General features: G+C 26.8%; 3 protein-coding genes across 4 annotated transcripts; all 3 read left to right on the forward strand.

The window, feature by feature from the left end:
- Window positions 1-3,528: 3,528 nt before the first annotated feature.
- Window positions 3,529-6,941, forward strand: Bm1869 (SAND domain containing protein; the record flags this gene model as incomplete). Of its 2 annotated transcripts, none has more annotated exons than XM_001895688.1 (9): window positions 3,529-3,597; window positions 3,887-3,971; window positions 4,375-4,471; window positions 4,924-5,106; window positions 5,272-5,315; window positions 5,501-5,608; window positions 5,976-6,101; window positions 6,348-6,470; window positions 6,685-6,941. In XM_001895688.1, the coding sequence occupies 9 exons, from the start codon at window positions 3,529-3,531 to the stop codon at window positions 6,939-6,941; spliced, it is 1,092 nt and encodes a 363-aa protein (XP_001895723.1). The 2 variants fall into 2 exon arrangements, with proteins under 2 accessions (XP_001895723.1, XP_042930738.1); XM_043074804.1 differs by having other exon boundaries at window positions 6,688-6,941.
- Window positions 6,942-11,773: 4,832 nt separating this feature from the next.
- Bm17998 (Uncharacterized protein) lies at window positions 11,774-13,021 on the forward strand (the record flags this gene model as incomplete). Its single annotated transcript, XM_043074805.1, has 3 exons — window positions 11,774-11,852; window positions 12,359-12,419; window positions 12,916-13,021. 3 exons carry the CDS (start codon window positions 11,774-11,776, stop codon window positions 13,019-13,021), a joined length of 246 nt encoding a protein of 81 aa, XP_042930739.1.
- Window positions 13,022-15,603: 2,582 nt separating this feature from the next.
- On the forward strand, window positions 15,604-17,575 carry Bm2184 (Uncharacterized protein; the record flags this gene model as incomplete). The annotated part of the gene is made up of 4 exons (XM_001895033.2): window positions 15,604-15,665; window positions 15,900-16,017; window positions 16,662-16,895; window positions 17,375-17,575. The coding sequence occupies 4 exons, from the start codon at window positions 15,604-15,606 to the stop codon at window positions 17,573-17,575; spliced, it is 615 nt and encodes a 204-aa protein (XP_001895068.2).
- Window positions 17,576-20,460: the final 2,885 nt, after the last annotated feature.

Raw genomic sequence — 20,460 nt, forward strand, 5'->3', positions numbered from 1 at the left:
CTTAAATTTTCGGCAAAAGCACTTGCAAAAAGAGAAAAAAAGGAAAAACGGATTTAAAATACTTCAGCAAAAATACGAAAATACCAGAAAGTTTTGTCTTCAATTAAAAAAAATTTTTATAGATTAAATTATTTTATTGTTTCCTCTTTGTAATGCTAAAAAAGGCATTTTAACTCATCAACAATCTATTCAATTTATGGTAATGGAACCAATGGAATGTTATCATCCTAATCTGACAATTGTTTTTATTGTTAAGACAAATTAGATAGATCACATGATAAGATCATTCATAATTAAAGAACTGGAAGTGAAATTATCACAAAAAAAAAGAGCATTCAATTGAAAATTTAATTGTGAGTTTTTTTTTTTCCTTTACAAATGCTAAAAAAAGAGCAAATTAATTACTTATTAAAAAATTAAAATAATTAAATAATGATTGAACATTTTCAAATTCAAGCTACTACATTTAAATTGGCTACTAAAATATTAGCAAAAATTAGTTTCCTGAAGAATAAAGTGATCTTTTATTTTTTAAATTTCTGAAAATGGATTCAACGAATAAGAGATCATGAAAACCGTACTTTCGTTCCATTACACCATACCAGAATGATTTATCCATTTTGTGCGCAAAAATCAAAAAAAAAAAAAAATTATCAAATTATCGGGGACGGTTTCCTTTCTTATCCTCATTGACCAGTTTTTTTTCAAAAAAAAAAAAAAAAAAAAAGAAAAAAAATGGAGAAAAAAACATCTCCTAATCAATTTTAAAAATTTGACCTAGAAAAAGAAGTCGACAGATTATTGAAAGAAGATTAGAAAGTTGCTTAATTCTAATCAAGCTTACACGATAATTTTACATTTTAAATTTATAACCACTAAGGAATATGTCAAATTAAAAAAAAAATACTATTATACTACCTGAATGTTAAAAGCCTCTGATTTTTTTCTTTAATTAAATATTCAAACTTAATTTAATTTAAATAATTATTTTGCAAAAATTGCTTTCTGTTTTCTATATGGAAGAAGAAAAAAAGAAGATTAATATTAGTTTGTTATGATTTGGTTATCAGTTATTAACAGCACAATGCTCTCTCTATTTCCGTCATACTCTTATCATACTTTTATTATTTAATGAAGTGATATATTAACAGTTTATAATACAATATGTTCACACATATTTTGTACATTACCACAAATCAATCATTCAGCCATTTTTTTTTACGTTTTTGCTTTTTTCTCACTTTTAATTTTCACAAAAAATATTACGCAATTCTTTGAATCTTTTTTTTTTACAAAAAAACACAAAATATAACGTAATAGTGAAACTTTTCAATGAAAAGAAAAAGCAAGTGAAAAAAGAAAGAAATGACTGGAAAAGTTTACTTCATCATATTATTAAAGAATAATTTAAGAAAAAAAAAAATGCTATGAGTGATAACATTAAACAAATGATTTGATCATATTTAATGAATGGACAATTTTTTTTGTCACCACTTAAAATAATATCAACTAAATTTCATCCCACCTACCAGTTAAGATTTAAATTCAATTTAGTAAACAAACATTACTTCTTACCACTTACTTTATACTCCACATTTACATCCTTAGCAGACGTTATTTTATCTCTCCCACTCATTTACATATCATCGAGATCCATGTGAATTTATATTGTAAGACGAGAGGGAATAGATTGTGTGTGCATATATGTGCGTGCGTGTATGTATGTGTATGTGTATAGAGAAGAAGTGTCACCCTTTTCCTTTTCTTTGCAATATGACTTTTGTTGAGGTGTCACCTCTTTCCAGAGCATTAAGGACAACATCAAGCAAGCGTTCACTCTACCACTGCTTGCGACAAAAAGTGCCACGTATAGCACGGAGACATCCAGAGAGGTGTGCAGGACATACGTAGGATGAGTAAAGAATAAAGGTAAAGAGAGATACGAGAGGGAGAGGAGAGGGAAGAAAGTAAGGTTAAAGGATAGAGTAAGAGTACGAGTAAGGTAGATAGGTAAGGAGGAGGATAAATGAGAGTGAAGTTAGACTAAGGATACGGCAAGACGATAGGACGAGGTTGAGTGGATAAATTAATTGTTATGATGATGCCATTCCGATGCTCGTCGCCCGTTTGTCGTCCCCTCCGCTTGTCACGAGAGGTTATACTCTATCCTCCCTGCGTGTTGTTAGTATTGCTCCATTGAAGCTTACCGTTCTGCGCGCACATACACAGACAGACAGACACGCACATACGTCTACATACATATGTCGAGTGGAAGTGGAGGGGAGTGTACATAGATAGACCCAACCGACCGGCTACGACGACACCCGAATAGCCTTCTTCTCGCATTGATCGTATGTGTATGTGTATGTAAATACGTGTAGATAACAGGCTGAACACGGAGAGCACAGAGAGTGCAACAACAGCAGCAGTAGCAGCACTGCCACGGCAACAGCAACGATATGTTGACGTACGCTGCGTTGCGGACACGCGCGCGCACGCCCCACCCGACCAGCATCACAACTACTATCTTCGCCAGCATCCGCGGCGGTGGTGGCACTGACAGCAGCACAGCACGAGAAGAGGGTCCCCTGCTTTACCACCCATTACGTCCTATCCGAGCTTAGTTGTCCTGTAATATATCATTGTGACATCATTTTTTTGGTAAGTATAAAGTTATCTTTTGTTCTGTTCATTAGCAAATATTATACGTACGTGTATATGTGAATATATTCATTATTATTGACTAAAAAAAAGAGGAATAAGCGCGCGTTATGAGGTAACCAAAGCATTAATAATAACAGATTATATCATTTCTCTTAAAAAAGCAGAAATAATTTTTTAACAAACGTGGCATAACTAAATTATCTCGAAATAAAAAATTTCTGAGAGTCTGTTGCAATGTAAGGCGGACTTAACTGGAATATTACAATCGTAAATTATATAGCCGTAAGTGATCACTTCATTTTGGTCTACCTTATCGTGTAAACGGTGACGTAAGCGACGGCGGACAATGACCAAGTTTTGCGGTCATGTACTCTAGCTAGCCCATTATGAACATTCTTCATCCATTTTGCGGGAAACTCTTCAAATTTTAATTGACAAATCATCCAACTTCTCTGCTGTGTCATCATTTTTTGAGTAATATTCACTGACTATTTTGTTCAAGCTATGTTACGTTACATTAATATGCGTATTTGTGATGCGATAAACACATGTCTAAATTATTTCAGCTTAAGATAAAAATAAGTTTGCATGATACATAATGCTGCAGTTGCGTGCATATAAATGTATATAGTTGCAGATACCTAAAACTGACCTCACCTGTAATAGTCATTCATTGATTAGGCGATTGTAGCTTTAATAATGTAATCTTAATCAATCGATATCGTTTTTTTTTTTTTTTTCTTTATTAAATTATCGTGAATTAGGCTATTTTAGATCAAAGAAATGTGTAAGAATTAAATGAAAAGAAGTTATGATTGTGAATTATAGGTTATTCTTCCTGAGGGTTTGTGAAACGCACTAAAGATGTCAATCAATGGAGCAGATGATGGTGGCAGTACTACACCAGTAGATCTCAAAGCACCTATTTTGGAGGTTAGTTTCACATATGGCATTAGACTCAGAATATTTTCCAATCACATTAATGTTTCAGAAATGCTTCATTCGCTTTGTATATTTAGTTCTGTTTTTTTATTTGTTTTTTAAGAGGGTTTTTCCTTTCCATATGTTGTTGAAATCAATTTAATATTTACTCACTATTTAGATTGCATGTTGAGTTTATATATTTTAAAACCTCATTTCATGTTTAACAATATTGCTCTTCTCTAAAACTTTGCCAGTTTTTTCCTTCCGTTTTGCTAAGTCTTGTTTTTGAATTTTTCAGGTAAGATGTGGACATTTGGTAGCTCGTTTACACACTGAAAAGTTCGTCTGCCCGGGAATACATCAACCGTGCATTGAACTTGATGGTTTGTTGTTAATATCAGATATCTCCAAACTGATTAATTTTCAGGAAGCTTTAGAGTATTATGCGACTATAATTACGCAAAATCGTATCTTCAAATAGTAATTATGCGCCCACTAGCAACCATACCTTTATATTATGGGCGTTTGCGCATTGATGACTGACCATTTTTAGTAATGATAGTGTAATTTCATGAAGCACACTGGAATCAATTAGTTGGCTGATAGTTCTTTATCTCAAGACAATTTTTTGCAGTCTTCCAATTTATGGCATTGTTGAAAATGTTATTTGGACAAAAACATACAGTTGCTCTTCCTATCTTTTACTGCCTAATACAATGAGACGAAAGTTTAGCACATTATTTTCATACCTTATCATATCTTATTAGCATTATTTATTTTATTTAGGTGAACTGATTAGCCCCAAAGAATTTACAATACGTGCTAATAAAGATAAACAAAAAGACTGGAAAGGAAGCATTCGTATTGGCAAGTCAAATATGAGGTATGACTCTTACGAACATTGAGAATTTCAGGTGAAAGACCTTATTTTGGATAATTTTGCACGTTTTGTTGCTGAATAGAGGAATTAAACAGTGCTTTGGTGTTTAATATGAATATGAAAGTTATTTTTGAAAAATTTAGAAGTGATTAGTTACTACAATTTATGAAACAAATACAGTAAGTGCACAATTAAAAAAGTTTGTCCTTTCAAAATAGTATTATGGGTAGTTTTTTGTTCTGTTAGTTTTGGAATCTTTGTACATCTCTCAGCCTTTTTATTTTTTTCTTTATGTTGTCAGTATAAAAGATGCCTAAGAGGATTTCGTTGCAGTTTTTTGGCGTAAAATCAGCTTTGCTGTTAATAAGGAGTCAACGAAGGCTTTTGACTCCAAAATTATAGGTAAAACAAAAACAAGGAAATTAAATTTTTATCTTTTTTATAACACGTTTCAGAGCATTAATGGAAATGAAAAGCCTCGATTTTTACAATCACGAGAATTACTGCAGCGCGAAATGTCAGTCACGAAATTTTATGTCGTTTAAAAATCACCTTACAGAAGCATATTTAAACGCTGACTTGCTTTATGGAGCAACGTCATCCTCATTTGATGAAGATAAGAAAAGTGGCATCATGAGGTGATTGATTCTCATCTCATTTTATGGAAATATAATCAAATACTTTGAACAAATATTTTAGCACTAGCTGCTACAGATACGGTGTCATTTTTGAATTATTTCAAGCAGATTTAAAAAATATGCATATATTTATGATTTTTTATGGGATTTCTTAATTTTTTGCAGCCTTTATTCACAAGTGAATGAACGAAGTAATTCGGTTGTTAATGGTATGTTTTCTCGTCATATTTATTTGTCGACTCGTTGACTATTATTTATTCAATTATACAGTGACTAACTTTCTCGAACTGCAAACTCCCATTAAATTTTGGTATTGAGATGCATGTAGTTTATTGGATTGAGAAATAGAATATGGAGTATTTTTTCATGTAATTACTGCATTTCTGTTTTTCAGCAATAATGTCAACGTTTATGAAGGGTCAGAAATTCGATGAAGATCTCATGCCGGCAGAAGAAGATGCAGCCGGCTCAAGTAACAGCGCCGTAATGGTCATGAAAAATCGTATGTTCTAGTTTATTAGAGAATTTATATGTCTTTTAATTATTTGTTGGGCTTACCTCTTTCTTTTTTCATTTTTTCCTCCCAGATAACTGGTATATTTTTCTACGTGTAAGCTATGTGGTATGATATGGATAAAACATGTGTTATGAAAACTACTGGAAATGTCAGACTGTGATTGTACTTGAGAAAGAATACTTTTGCGTACATAATGGTCTCAACAAAGTATGGGACATAGTGTCTCCATCATGCATACAGGATGAAAACGACGAAATGAGATTTTTTATTTGAGGAATAGTGTTATTTGTTTTTTTTTTTTTTTTTTTTTTTTTTTTTTGCATAAGCACTTTCATTTTGTTATGTCTTTTAGAACCAATCAAATTCTGGGCAGGTATGGATGAGATGGGACTTTTAAGTGATTTAACAGACGTTATGATTACATCTATGGAACATCTTCGTCGTCTTGCACTAATGGGACCGTCACAGAGAGATGCAGGTAAACGTTTACCATTTTGTTTAATTACGTTAAAATTATGTTTTTGAGCAAAACAATTTGCACTAATTTCGAGCAGAGCAAAGCTTTTTTATCTTGTTCTGTCATAAACTGTGCTATAAAATTTTGATTTTACACTTTTCATACTGTTTGATTATGAACAGAGTGATCTTACATTATCATACAGTTGCAAAATTCCCCGGCGACATATTTTGTAAAAAATTGCTTCAAAAATCTTTTTGCTTGCAGTTGCGGAACGATTAACTCGAGTTGCTGGCGCATTAGATTTAGACGAAACTATCGGTTCCAGAATACAAGCAGAACGACTTAATTGCACTGTGGAAACAAGTTTGCTGAGTAACGAAATTCAAGGTACACAAGTTTCATAATTCTACACATCATCGGTCGTTTTGGACTCAAGAAAAACGTTCATGGCATTGAAAATTTTTCAAAACAACAGGCATTCTTGAATATCCATTGTTTTTTAAAACTTATTAAATTATTACAATAAAATTAATAGTAAGATTGAAGTGGATAGTAACATATAAGCTGATCGATAATGAGATATCTGTAAATCACTATTAAGCAGAACTGCAAAAGAAAACCGAAGTGAGCTGGCGTAGACTAGAGGAATCACGACGGAAGGCGTCACGAATTGATGACCTATTCTGCGAAGATTCTTCACCAACTGTACCAGGGAAACGTCGAAGGCATTCCACTGCAGCTCCTTCTGTATGTGTTACAGCATCAACGATAACATCTGCACCTACTTCCGCTACGGCAACTGCTACTGCGGCACCAATCATCGATGAAAATAATGGCTTATCAATGGTAGAACAGTGAATCTCATCTGTTCTGTACATCCTGTTTTCATTTTTTTTTTTTTTTTTTTTTTTTTTTTTTTTTTTTTTTTTTTTTTTTTTTTTTTTTGACAAGCTATTGTTTCTTGTTTTTTTATATATCCAGCATTTTTAATATATGTGAATTTATTTCGTTGTTTATTAAGCTATTAGTGTATTAGCCTGTCGAATTATCGTACATTGGCTGAGAGGGTTATTTGAATTGTTATTCCTTTTTCATCATTGTGTATAAGTTGATCCACTCCTTACCGGTGGCTGTTTCCATTCAAAAACAGGATCTATAGTATCCACTTTTCAATAGATAATTATAAGAAATTAGCATCGGAGACATCAGTCTCTTGTTTAGCTTCTTTAAATCAATAAAAAGTGTTATTTCATCTTTACCGTTTAGGATTATTACATCAGCAGATAAGTTTTTTTTTTTTGGCTTACGTGGAGTTTCAATTTAAAGAAAAAAGTATTAGTTGGGATTATTTTCTTTACGTTCGTGGTTGTATTTTTACAGGAATTCTGATATATTCATTTTGGAGGAATTACAAATAGCTATATTGATTTACTGATTTTCACATTTGAAAGAGATTTTTTGTTCAATAGATTTCACTCATCCTTTAGAACGTTTACGTCGTTTTCCGATGGTCGTGGATTTGTATGGTTTTTATTTTTTCAAAACGATTATGAGAATGGTGATGAATCAGGATTGCTTAGTAATAGCAGCGAGAATAACTTTTCGCCGAATAACATGAGAATAACTTTTCATAAAAATTCACAAAAATCGTTTTTCTATGGATCATATAAGCAGTCTCTTTTTTAGAGATCCTGTGACATGACCAAATATCTTCTTCACAGAGGAATTTTGAACAAAAAATCGAAATCGTATTACGCGTTGGTGGTTATGTAACAAATCTTTGCATCATAAATTGTTTCAGGAAGGATGGTTCTTTTCTGTTAAAATTCATTAGTAAAAGAGCTATTGCAACTATTTCTTTAATACTATTGAGCTTGACTGGTTAGCATTTAGCATTAATTAATTTCACTTATTAAGCGTTTTTGTCCAAATGTGAAATCTTTCTGCATTTTTTTCTAAAACACATTTTCACAGATTCAAAAATTTCGTAGGACTATGTCCAAATTTATGATTTTGTTTGTTCGAAAAACCTTTTGAAATTTAAGAAAAAAGAAAAATGACAATACTAATGAAAAATTTTTACAGTAGTAGAAATTGTAGAGATTGCTGAGAGAAAACTGCCGGGAATTTATTTTGATTGCTTTTAATTTAGCGGATTTTGTGTCTCTGAGGCTAATCAACTGTAAATTTCACGTTATTTCAAAAAGTGGATTTGCTCGGCGAAGTAAGCAAATTTTAATTTCTTGCTCAGGCAATCAGTCTCTTGTTTGATTTTTCACAGGTTGCTTCACTCATTGCTTTTTTCCTTGCATTCTTTCGGGACAAATGATCTTAGCAGTCCATGGAGGAAAGGATATATCATTCGCCAATTTCAAATTTTTTTTTTTTTTTTTTTGACTGAAGCAACCTAATGATTTGCTTCTTTACGAAGTTTGGATCTCTGTTTTGTTTACACTGTTTTATAGGCTATTTACAGATATAGCTGTTAAGGTCTGTTTCAGTGTTGAGTTTACTCAATTGCTTTTTTTTTTGCTACTAATTTTGTTTATTTTTCTTTATATATGTCATTAAACATAAAAAAAAAAAATTTGTTTGGCACTCGAATTCAGCAAATTTTAAGAAGACACAGGTAAGTGTAATTTTTCTTTTTTAAATAAAACGTGATTTTTATTTCTTGACTAAAGAATTTTATAGTTGATAAACGGTAGGTGGATGAGTGATACGATAATTTGATCAGTTAACTGAAGCCGTCAATATGTAACTTAAAACAGGAAGAAATTTCTTATTGGTTAAATATTTCTATAACAATTAATTGATGCGACTTAGGATTTACACTTCGTAGTGAACATTTATTTCCATCCCTTTTTCACAACTTTTTTTTTAAAGATTGAGGAGTTTGTTCCAAATAAATATATTTGTCGATGACTCTTTTAAAAATAAAAAGTTTTACCTAATGATAATCTATGGTTTGCATCTGTTAAAAATTTTAAGTCGCAAAACATTTGAAATTCTTGAAAGATATGCGCATTGTATTTTACAATAGCAAATAGCAATCACAAATGTATGGAACTTGTAGTTCGTAAAAGGTATTATTCGAGTAAGTTATTAGTTACGATAGTCTTTATTTCGTTGTTGAATATGGTTTCAGATTGCATTATGACTGTATTTTTAAAATAGGTTTTAAAAAAAATAAAATTTATGTATTAATCGGAGGATCATTCCGCATAATCATCTTTGTTAACTTTTATCAATAGTCATCTAATAATGAACACTAAGGTTTTTTGTCAAGTAAATCAAGTCATTATATTTTTGTATCATCGGATGAAATGACAATGTTTTTTTTTTTTTTTTTTTTTCATTAGTTTTATTAAATTATCTACATTGGGGAGTAACAAGTTTTCAAAAAGTTAAACTTTAAACATTTAAAGGAGTTAAAATATTGCTAACTCGTAAATATAAAATACAGAAGCTTATGATTTATTTTAAAATGAAGGAAAATAGCTAATATTTCTATTTCATACTGATTAAATAATAGCACTGATAATTGAAAACGGTAATAATCGATTTAAAAAAACAATAACAAGATTTGAGTTCTAAAATATACATGTAGAAATTAGCTGTACTTTTACAATAAATTGCCAAATTTTTATTAATTAAACAGATAAGAAATTGTACATTTCATATTTTATCAAATTTCATCACATTTCATATTTTATTCCTTTTTTTAGTCTGATAAGATAGGCTTAAACTTATGCTCACTCTGTTATAAAATTGTTCACTGTTATTTCTTCATTTAATTCCAATGCACAATCAGTTTAGGTTTTTTTTTTTTTTTTTTTTCATTTAATATAAAATGCAATATGAATGTAGAAAAAGTAAATTTTTCACGATTACACAGTCGAAATATAAGAGCAAACTCACTTATATATTTCATCGAAACGAAAAAAAAAAAAATTATTTTGGTTTTTTGAAATTATCCTAGCAAATGATATTATATATTCAAAATTTTAATTTCTGATTTTCAATTTTTAGTCTAATCACATTATTATCGATAGGTACTAAAATTTAATTTTCATACGATCTATAAAAATGTGATAAATAAAATAAGATAAATTATTCAGGGAACAATTAATGATTGGCAAATTATTGCTTATCAGACCATAATGACTTTATTAATGAAGTAAATTAATTGAAAGTTATTTAATTCACAATGTTTTAAAACGATTTGCAAAGGAAAACAAAAGAAAAGAAACAGCAAAAAAAAAAAAACGATGTATTAAGGATTAATTAACTTCATTGCCCATTATAAATTTAATTCATCAAACAAATTATCATAAAAAAAGTTACATTCCTATGTAAAATCTCTCACTAAAAGTGATTCCCATAAGTATTTCTGCCAGTCATCAAATTCACAATTCATAAAATTAAAATCATGTAGGGAGAAATTCAAAATTATATATCGTTTGTAAAATTTGAACGAAAAATTTCTCCTTTTAAAATTATCGCAAATTTTAAAAATTGTACCAAAAAAATCGCATCATAAAAATAGTGAGTAATGATAATAAATTTTTTATTTTTTGTTAAAAAATTTTTTTTGCTACTTTATTTTCATTGATAATTATATTGATTTAAAGAAATAGAAAAAAACGTTAGCTATTGAAAGAAATGAAAAAAGGAAAAAAAGAATTCACTAATAAGTAATTTAAAGTAAATAACTGAAGTAATCATTATTGTGATTAATTTAATAATGATAAATTGATATAGATGTGTTATCTATGATAGTATAATAAAATTAATTATTAAATCATTTAATTGTAAATACTTCATAAACAAATGATAAATTAGTACAAATAAAAATGTTTAATTATAATAAAAATTTTGCAAGCATTTTAAAATTGTTGCAAATTTTAATGATTGTCATGTGCCATAAATGTGATCAGTATAAAAAAAATGCTACCCAATAAGCTGTCAAAAATTTGTTACAACTTCCTCTCATCGAATGAATTATTTTGCAATAGTAAATCAAAGATTATTTCAATTATTTTCCTAGAAAAAAAAAGTAACAAAAAGTCATTGCAACAGGAAATGAATAATAATAACTGACCGTATGATCATATTATCTTTTATTTTCAATTTTTTTTTTCCTTTTTTTCACTTCAAATGCGCAAACTGGTTTAGCAGTTAATCAAAACAAGGTTAACTTATATATATATATATGTATAAATATATACACATATATAAGTAAATGAAGTAGTAAGTGTGATATTGTCCTTTCCACCAATTGCTTTCCATTATTGTTTTCTACTATATTTCAAAAGATTACAGATTTATTTATTGCTATATTCAATTTAGCTTAACTTGTTGAAAATAAGAAATAAATTTTTTTTTAAATCCTGGTAGTTTGTTAATGAAAAATATTAATATTTGAGAGCAATAAAAACATTGTATTTTTTTTCAAAAATTTATCGTTTTAGAAGAAAAGTTAGAAAACTATAAATAAAATTTGGAAGAACATAAATAAAATAAAAAAATTAATATCTTCAAAGATTTCAGATTCATTTAAAATTTTTCTTCTAGAAGACTATTAGCGATTACGATTTCTTTATTTATGTTTTCAACAAAATGAAAGATAATAAATCTAATTTGAAGCGATAGCATCAACTGAATTTATTTCATATTTTAGCAAAATCATGAAATATTTTATTCTTATGCTAATAGTTTTTACTGCATTTAGTGCAACCATCGCTGACGATGAAACAGATGAAGCAGGTAGGCTGTAATTATTATTATTATTATTATTATTATTATTATTATTATTATTATTATTATTATTATTATTATTTATTATTGTCATTGTTATTATTAATATTATTATTATTATTATTATTATTATTATTATTATTATTATTATTATTATTATTATTATTATTATTATTATTATTATTATTATTATTATTATTATTATTATTATTATTATTTATTAACTTCAATCTTTTCCTTTCTATTTAATATGCTGAATTATATTTAGTTTAATTTTTTTGTGGTCAAAAAATTATTTCAAAGAATTAACGACTTTTATTTCCACAAGAAAAAATAATGTTGTAGTAAGTAAATTGCAGTACATAAATGGATTTGTTTTTCTCCCTTTCTTCCCCTCTCTCTATTTGTCAAAATTAATTAATGGATCGCTTAAAATGCTTAATTAGCAATAAAATGTAAATCACTTAAGTAAGCAGTTTTTTTTCTTTGAGAATTTGATTTCTGAATAATTGTAGAAAAAGAGCCGGAAGAAAAAAATGAAAAAACTGAGACCGAAGATCGCAAAGAACGAAGTGTGTACGTTTTCCACTTCTTTTTTTTTCTTTTAAAGCCTATCAAAATGTAGACAAACGAAGATGAAATGATAAGTAAGCTAAGAAAAGTGCGTCACTATAATCGAAAATAAGAGAAAATTAAAGGTTAAGAAATAATTGAAAATTCATGCAAAAATGAATTGATCAGACGAATAGCCAATTTAAATGCATTAAATGCAATAAAGAAGAAATATTTCCGTAAAGCAACTAACGCTTATTAATATTTATAATTAATATTGTGTTTGAGCAAAATTAATTGTTTAAAAAGAAAAAAAAACGTAACATTTTAATTAATTAAGTTTGTAAAAAGAATAAAAAATGATTGATAAAAGGTTCAATAAATTTTAGAAAATTTGAAACAAAAATTTTAAAGAACGACAAATTTCAAAGAATGATTAAAGCATATAATTGATTAATTGCTACATAATGACTAATTATAATATATCTGAATTAATAATAAATTAACAATTTAATTTCAGGCTAACAAATTATGATCCAGCGATAATGGCACCAGAAATGAACGCCGATGCTGGTTTACTCTTTCGACGTAAAATACGATCGGAAGAAGGATGTTGCTGTTGTTGAATGAAAAAAGAAAAAATATAAATAAATGAATTAGATAACATTAAAAAAGATTTTGAATTCTGAATGAATTTTGAGTATTTCCACATTCATCACTGTATCAATAATGAATAAATTAAATTCACTTTGAAATTTGAATCAATTACTCTATATTATTCTTATATGATTGCAATGGCTCGTGCTCTAATTTTTATGCAATTGTGTATAACAAGTTAAAAAAAAAAAAAAAAAAAAAAAAAAAAAAAACCTTAATAATTTTAAATAGCAATAGAGCAAAACAACAAAAGTTTAATATTTGTGATATTTTATTGCGATAACGAGAAATTATATAGGATTATAGAAAAATCCAATTGCATTACATTTGTTGAAATAGCCAAAGCGTATATCGTAAATGCTAATCTTTTTTTCTTATTAATATCATTAATATCAATATTCTCCGGATTTAATTCTTTTCCTTCCATTCAAGTTCGTCGTAAAACTGAAATATTCTCTCATTACTAATATTGAATATATTAGAAGATGAAACTTTTTTCAAAAATAATAGTAGTAGCTTTCTTAATATTCGTTTATGTTTTTCAAATGTCTAAGGTACAAAAAAGAAAAGAATCAAAATTCCATTGATTCTTTATAAGAAATTATCTGACAGTTATGAATACTGTAAAATGTGATAACAAAGGTTATTTAACTAAGCTACAAATTCACTTGATAAACTTGATAAATTATTTCAAAAATTGTCTCGTAAATCACTTCGATCTCCAAAACAGTTGAGCAAGCATTAAATGTATTGAATATGACAACTGTGAATGTTTATATTAACTTCCAGAAAAGCTTGCAGTATTTACGCGTGATAGACTAGTTAACGTGGGTAAGCAGTGACTACTAATCCTTTAACCGGAAAACTAACAGTTTCATGGTGGCTTTTCATTCGCAATTTTCGTGAAAATTCTTTCTTTTGAATGTGTTCGCAAATTAATATTCTAAAATTGTTGTCCACATTATTATCATCATCAATCATCAACTAATCATCAGTCATCATCATCATCTCAAAATTAACAAATATTGTGACAAACAAAATATACTAATTTCTTGAAGTCAAGAATTTAAATGACAGATCAGAAATATAGCGCAACATTTCTCAAAATTCATCCTGTAATTAATTTATAGTAAAGGATGAATATTTATCACCATCGTCCATTTGCATCATACTTAATCCGCTTTTACTTTATGTCATAAATTATTGAATTCATTTGATTTTACGGGTGATTTCTGAGAATATTCAAAATTTTTTCAATTACAGATTAATATGGAATCTCATTTAATAAATCATGGAAAACTATTCACTCCTCAAATAGCTTCTGTTTTCAGTTAACAATAAGTGACAATTAACTGTACTTGAATGATTTCTTTTTTTTTTTCAATTTTCGGATGATTCTTATAAGTGATTGAGAGTTTTCCATCTCTCTATGTTTTTCTTAATTATTTCTTATGAAGATATTATAATTCTGAATAATTTACACTAACTTTACTTCAAAATTCTTTCATTAGCTTAATTGCATTTATTGTAGAACTTTAGTTATTTAGCTTACATACTTCAGTTTAATAATAAGCTTTTTTTTTGGCTGATAAAATAATGAAATGATAAGATGAATAAAAAAAAAAAAAACTATTTCCATTTAGCTATCAGACGTCTTTTTTTTTTTTGAAAAACATGTTATAGTCTCCTTTTTTGGAGAAAAATATGACAAATCAGGCAAAATCATCTCAAGATAATTGCTGTGTTTATCGAAAAAAGAATTGGATCGGAAATAAATGTTGGAAGTTAAGTTTAGTCATCTGACAAATGGTATGACATTTTGCTATTGATGAAATCGTTGAAATTTCCGGTGAATGAATATGATGCAAATAGGAAAAAATGAAAATAAACAACATTCATTCATTCCTTACTACAAATAGTAAATTACAAGAAATAATTCTTTTACTCACTAAAATATATTTGTATGTAGAATTGTATTTTCAACTAAATAATATTGACCAGAAAGTTAATGATTTAATTGATAATTGCAGCCTAAATCTGTCATCGTTAATTGCTTTACATTTATGAAAAAGTAAAAAAAATAAAATTTGTCCATTACGTCTAATATGAACAGTTAGTGATATAATATATACGAGTGTAAATGATTAGTGATAATAAAGTTTTAATAAAAAATAGCCTTCCTCATTTCAAGAAATTTTTTAAGAGAAGGATAATTTAAAGTATTCATTTTCTATACCTAATTTTATTAAATGAAATTTAAATAGTTTCTTAGGTTATCCATTTTAATTGACTGAAGAAAACTGATTCTCTGTTGTTTTTTGATTTCCGGATATGATCCGGAAAACTCACCACTTATTTTTTGATAATGCTTCACATTTTATTTAACTATTCGTCATCAAAGTAGCAAAAAAAACAAACTGCAATCTGTCAAAAAAAATTTTTTATCGAGTGATTTTAGGATGCTAAAAACTAAATATATAGGTGATAAAGCAGAAGAAATCATTATTAAAAAATAATTTACGGATTGCGAACGGTTGTAAATCAAAACATAATGAATTATCAGCGACAATTTGATTATGATATCACTACTTCAGAGTTACTCCAAAAACTAAGGTTTCATCAATTAATAATTGTTTCAAATAGCTTTATAATTATGCTACTTGTAATATTATAAAAAGGATTCAACGATTTTATCATTAGTAATCAGATCATTTCTATGATATTAATAAATAACAGTGATAAATGCTATCGTCATGATGAGAATTTATGATCAAAAGTGATTAAAATATGAAGTATTTATAGAAATCAATGATAGTAATAAATGAAAATGTATATTGTTATTTTCAGAAATTTAAATGATGAAAAATCCTATTTGAAAAGCGACAAGAAAGTCATTTTGATGTGTGGCTTTTTTGAAAATAGTCATTTATGCTATCATTTACAATTAACAAATGCACATTATAAGGTTTTCAAATTTATAATATTTTTTACCACTATTTTTTAAACCATTTTAAAGTTTTTTCCATCAATAATATCTTCTTATTAAGCAGTAAATTTAACTAACATTAAATTAAGTTAATAAAAGTGAAACTAAATAATTCATTATAGCAATCTTGTATTAGCAATTATTGTGTATTATATTATTATTATTATTATTATTTTATTGTTATTATATATTTTATTGGTTGCTATACATTTTATTATTTTATTATATATTTTACTGATATTTTATTCATTATTTTTTACCCTATTAATAATATGCAATTATTTGTTTTGAGAAATAATTGAAAGTCTTCTAGTCACATTCATTTATGTACATATTTCATAACTTCTAAAATTTTTCTACTAAAAACTAATTTCGATTAAATTAATTAATTTCAGCTTAAAATTTCACTAATTTCAATCTATTCTTTTTCTCACAATTCAATTTATTTTTTCTCTCTCTGTCTCTCTCTTATAACTTCTATAATTTTCTGTTAAAAAAAAATTCATATTAAACTAATTCATTTCAACTTCAAATTTTATTGACCAATCTTAATCTATTACTTTTCGCTTTTTTTTTTTTTTTTTAACAGTTAATATTATTAAATGATATTAATGTTATTTTAGCCAGTTATATTTAATGTTGAATGTCCACGTGGACGTGCTTTTGGTGCAACGCCACATATTGGCGTTGTGATGCCACAATGCAAAATTATCATTTATTGTACATTTCATTCGGAGCGTATCACACGTGTACCTGATGACGGAATTTATATTTATAGTATTTTTCAAAAAGCAGTTAATTATGATCAATTTAGTAATTCACAAAGTGATAAGGAAAAAGAACGAATAGCACGAAAAGTAATAAAAATTCCTTTTTTCTTTATTATTTTTAACAAATATTTATAATAAAAAAAATAAAAGAACCTTTTCAAATTTAAATTTATTAAAATTAAGATTATAAGATTAAAATTATAAGTAAGAGAAATATTTTTTTTTTAATATAGTAACTTCGAATATATCTTTTTATAATTTAATACAAAAAGATTTATAAGTTAAAAAACTTGTTTAAATCTAAATTTATTAAAGTTTAAGAAATTGTAAATATAAATAAGAAAAGTGCTTTTTTTTTGTTTTTTTTTTTTTAATTGTAATCTTGAATATTGATTTTTTTTTACAATTTAAATCAAAAGAATTTATGACTGAAAATTTAAAAAAAGATCATTTCAAATTAAAATTTATTAAAATTTAAGAAATTAAAATTATAAATAAGAGATATGTTGTATGTTTTTTTAAATATAGATTTTAATTTTAATTTTTTTTTTCAAACTATTATCCAGATTTGGTCACAACATCGTGGTAAATGCTTCGAATGTCTTCGTCTACCGGTAGCTTTTGAACCACGACGGGCAGCGGTACATGAACAACACATTGAGGTCTACTGTGATGAAATAACTGGTAAATTTCAATATATTGCACCGAAATTATCAAAGGAGGAATTACCAACCAGTCAACTACCATCTGCTAAAGAAATGCAATAAATGGAAGTAAACACAACAAAATACTTCTTTAAAAAAAAATTGTTTTTAATGCTCCTGAAAATATTTTTCATCCTTTTTCTACGATATAAAATTTTTATATTTTATTTATATTAATTCCTAAAATTTAAATTCAATAAAATTAGATTTTAGCGAAGTGTTTTTTTTTTGAAAATATATTGCTTTAAAATTGAAATTCAAAATGAAATTCAAAAAAAAAATTCAATATCATTTGTCATCATAATTTGATCGCTCAATAACAATGAGTAATATAAAATATATTCATCTTGTTTATATTTTACACAATTTAAATAATAAAATTTATTTCGAGAAATTATAAGCAAGAGTTTTTTACTTATTTTTTTTTTGATTCTGTTACATTAAATAGAAAGTCGCTTTACACTATTTGGCGTTTTTTTTTTTTTTTTTTTTTTTTTTTTAAAGAACAACTTCATTTAATTTATAGTTATTTTACACTTTACACTGTGGCCGATTCTTTATTCTTTATTAATAACTTAATTACCTAAAATTAATTAATTGATGTAATGCATTTATGGGTTTCATTAAAATATCCCTCTATACTGAATTAAAAATATATAAATAGTCGTATTATTTAAAGAAACAGTTCTTAATTCGAAATTATAAAATCATTTTATATCAATTGATTTAATTCGCTTGGCTTAATTGAAGAAAAGTCGGCTGGAAATGGTTGTAATTATTTAGCAAATAAATGATGTTAATCTGTCATTTGAGTCTTATAGATTAAAACAAATAATTATATGAGGAACAAAAGGAGTGGAAAAAGGAGCTTGGACCAAAATTAAAAGCTTAAAAAAAAAGTAATTAAATCAAAATTAAATTCAACTAAGTTATAAAAAGCAGAATAGGATCAAAATTAAATTTAGATAGATTTTAAAAGATGAATGCATTAAAATATTTAACTTATTATCATCAATCACTGCAATTATTAATTTTCCGATTAATAGCATCTATAACAATTATTGCTATTCTATAATTTTTACAATTTGCAAATCCTAATTTTCCTATTTATCTTTTAATTTCTATAAAACTTATTGTTTTATCTTGCTTGACCGTACCCTATCAGATCATACTTCCTTCTTCATTTAACTTTATCATTGTATTTATTAATTTCTGTTAGCGCATTCAACGGATGTTTCCATACATGCATTCATCTTAACATTTTTTCTTATTATTATTACTAAATATGATTTGTCTAAAGATATTTTTACATTTTGTTTCACATATATATTTAAGAAATCATATATCCTTAATCAATTATCAATTTTACATTCCACAACGCAGACACGGAACTTTTCTTTACAAATATTGATTTTCATGCTAATTTAATGACATTAGCTTTTAACAAATTTCAATCCAACAAATTTTTCACTTATGATTAGAAACTTACGAATATATATGATTAGGTCCCATCTTTGAACAATTAATTCAATAATAAAATTACAAGGATGTTTTAGAAACTATTCCATTAACTTCTGTAGCATTCTTTAAATTTCCATATTATAAAATAGAAAAAAAAAATCGTCTCGGGAACAAATCTAGTACTCTGTTGCAATGTAAAATCATTTTTCAATTCAAATTTAATTAACCACAGAATTAAACCCACCATTTTGTTGCAACCATGTTGAAAGCATAATTTCATTCCTACTGTTCTTTCCATCAAGATTTGAATTACTCATATCATATCAGATCTTCAATTAGCTCACATTTGAACTTTTAAACATTCAATCATTAATATCTTACGTTAGTTCGTTCGTTCCAGTCTTATCAATAATTTAGAAAGATTATGAGGAAATGAAATTCAGAGACTTTTCTTGTTATAATTTCAACGAAACTAATGTAATTGTTAACAGTGCGAATGTGACGGAATCAATAATCTTTGGATTATTGTTCTAAGGAAATAATGTTATCAACACTACATTTATCATTTCTGGATTAGTATATTATTTATCTAATTTTAAAAAGATATCAATAATAGCTTAAAGCATTCGTAATAGCAAATTGAGAGATGTGTCGTGTTTAAACTCTTTAAACTAATCAATAAGATAGTACAAAAAAAAATTAAAATAATAGAACATTAAACAATTTGTTGCAATTTTTTTTTTTTTGTAAAGCATACAATTAATAGCATTCACGTAAATGAAATAAAAAAGTATATTATTCCTTACAATTAATGAATCTTCATCACAAATATTATTTGAATTGAACTTTTTTCTTCAATTTTTCGAAATCCAATTAGATAATAATTTTAAAATGCAACAATCTGAGAGAGTAGAGATATAAAAAGAGAGAAAGCCTTATTGATACATAAACAATTATTTTGATCATGTGCAGCACTTCAAACAAATCTATTCATTTCATGAAACAAAAATATATCGAAGAAAAAATTTCTATAAATTTGAATAATAAGCAAATTTTACCAAAAAATAATAAAGAACTTACTGCAACAATAAATAAGTATGCAAATTAAGAAATAAATTCAATACAAATAAACAACTGAAGGAGAAAGGCGACAGACGGCACACGTATGATGAATAATGTCATGTATAATAATTTATGAGCATAAACATATATAAATACAACGAAAAAAGAAATAAAAATAAACTTCAAATAGCATATTTAACGAATTTATGCCTAAGATACAATTTTTAAATTTTTTCAATTTCTCGAAAAAAAAGAATTTGAAATCACATCAATTTAAATCAATTTGAAACCATATCAAAGCATTTGAAAACATATAAGGAAAGCTATCTTACAATGCAATACGATTGATAAAAACAAAAAATCGAAGAGATAGAAAGAAAACGAAACTAATAATCATAATATCAAATAATTTAAGCAGTATCAGT

The sequence above is a fragment of the Brugia malayi genome (assembly GCF_000002995.4).
Source record: "Brugia malayi strain FR3 genome assembly, contig: Bm_v4_ChrX_scaffold_001, whole genome shotgun sequence".
Taxonomy (NCBI): Eukaryota; Metazoa; Nematoda; class Chromadorea; order Rhabditida; family Onchocercidae; genus Brugia; species Brugia malayi.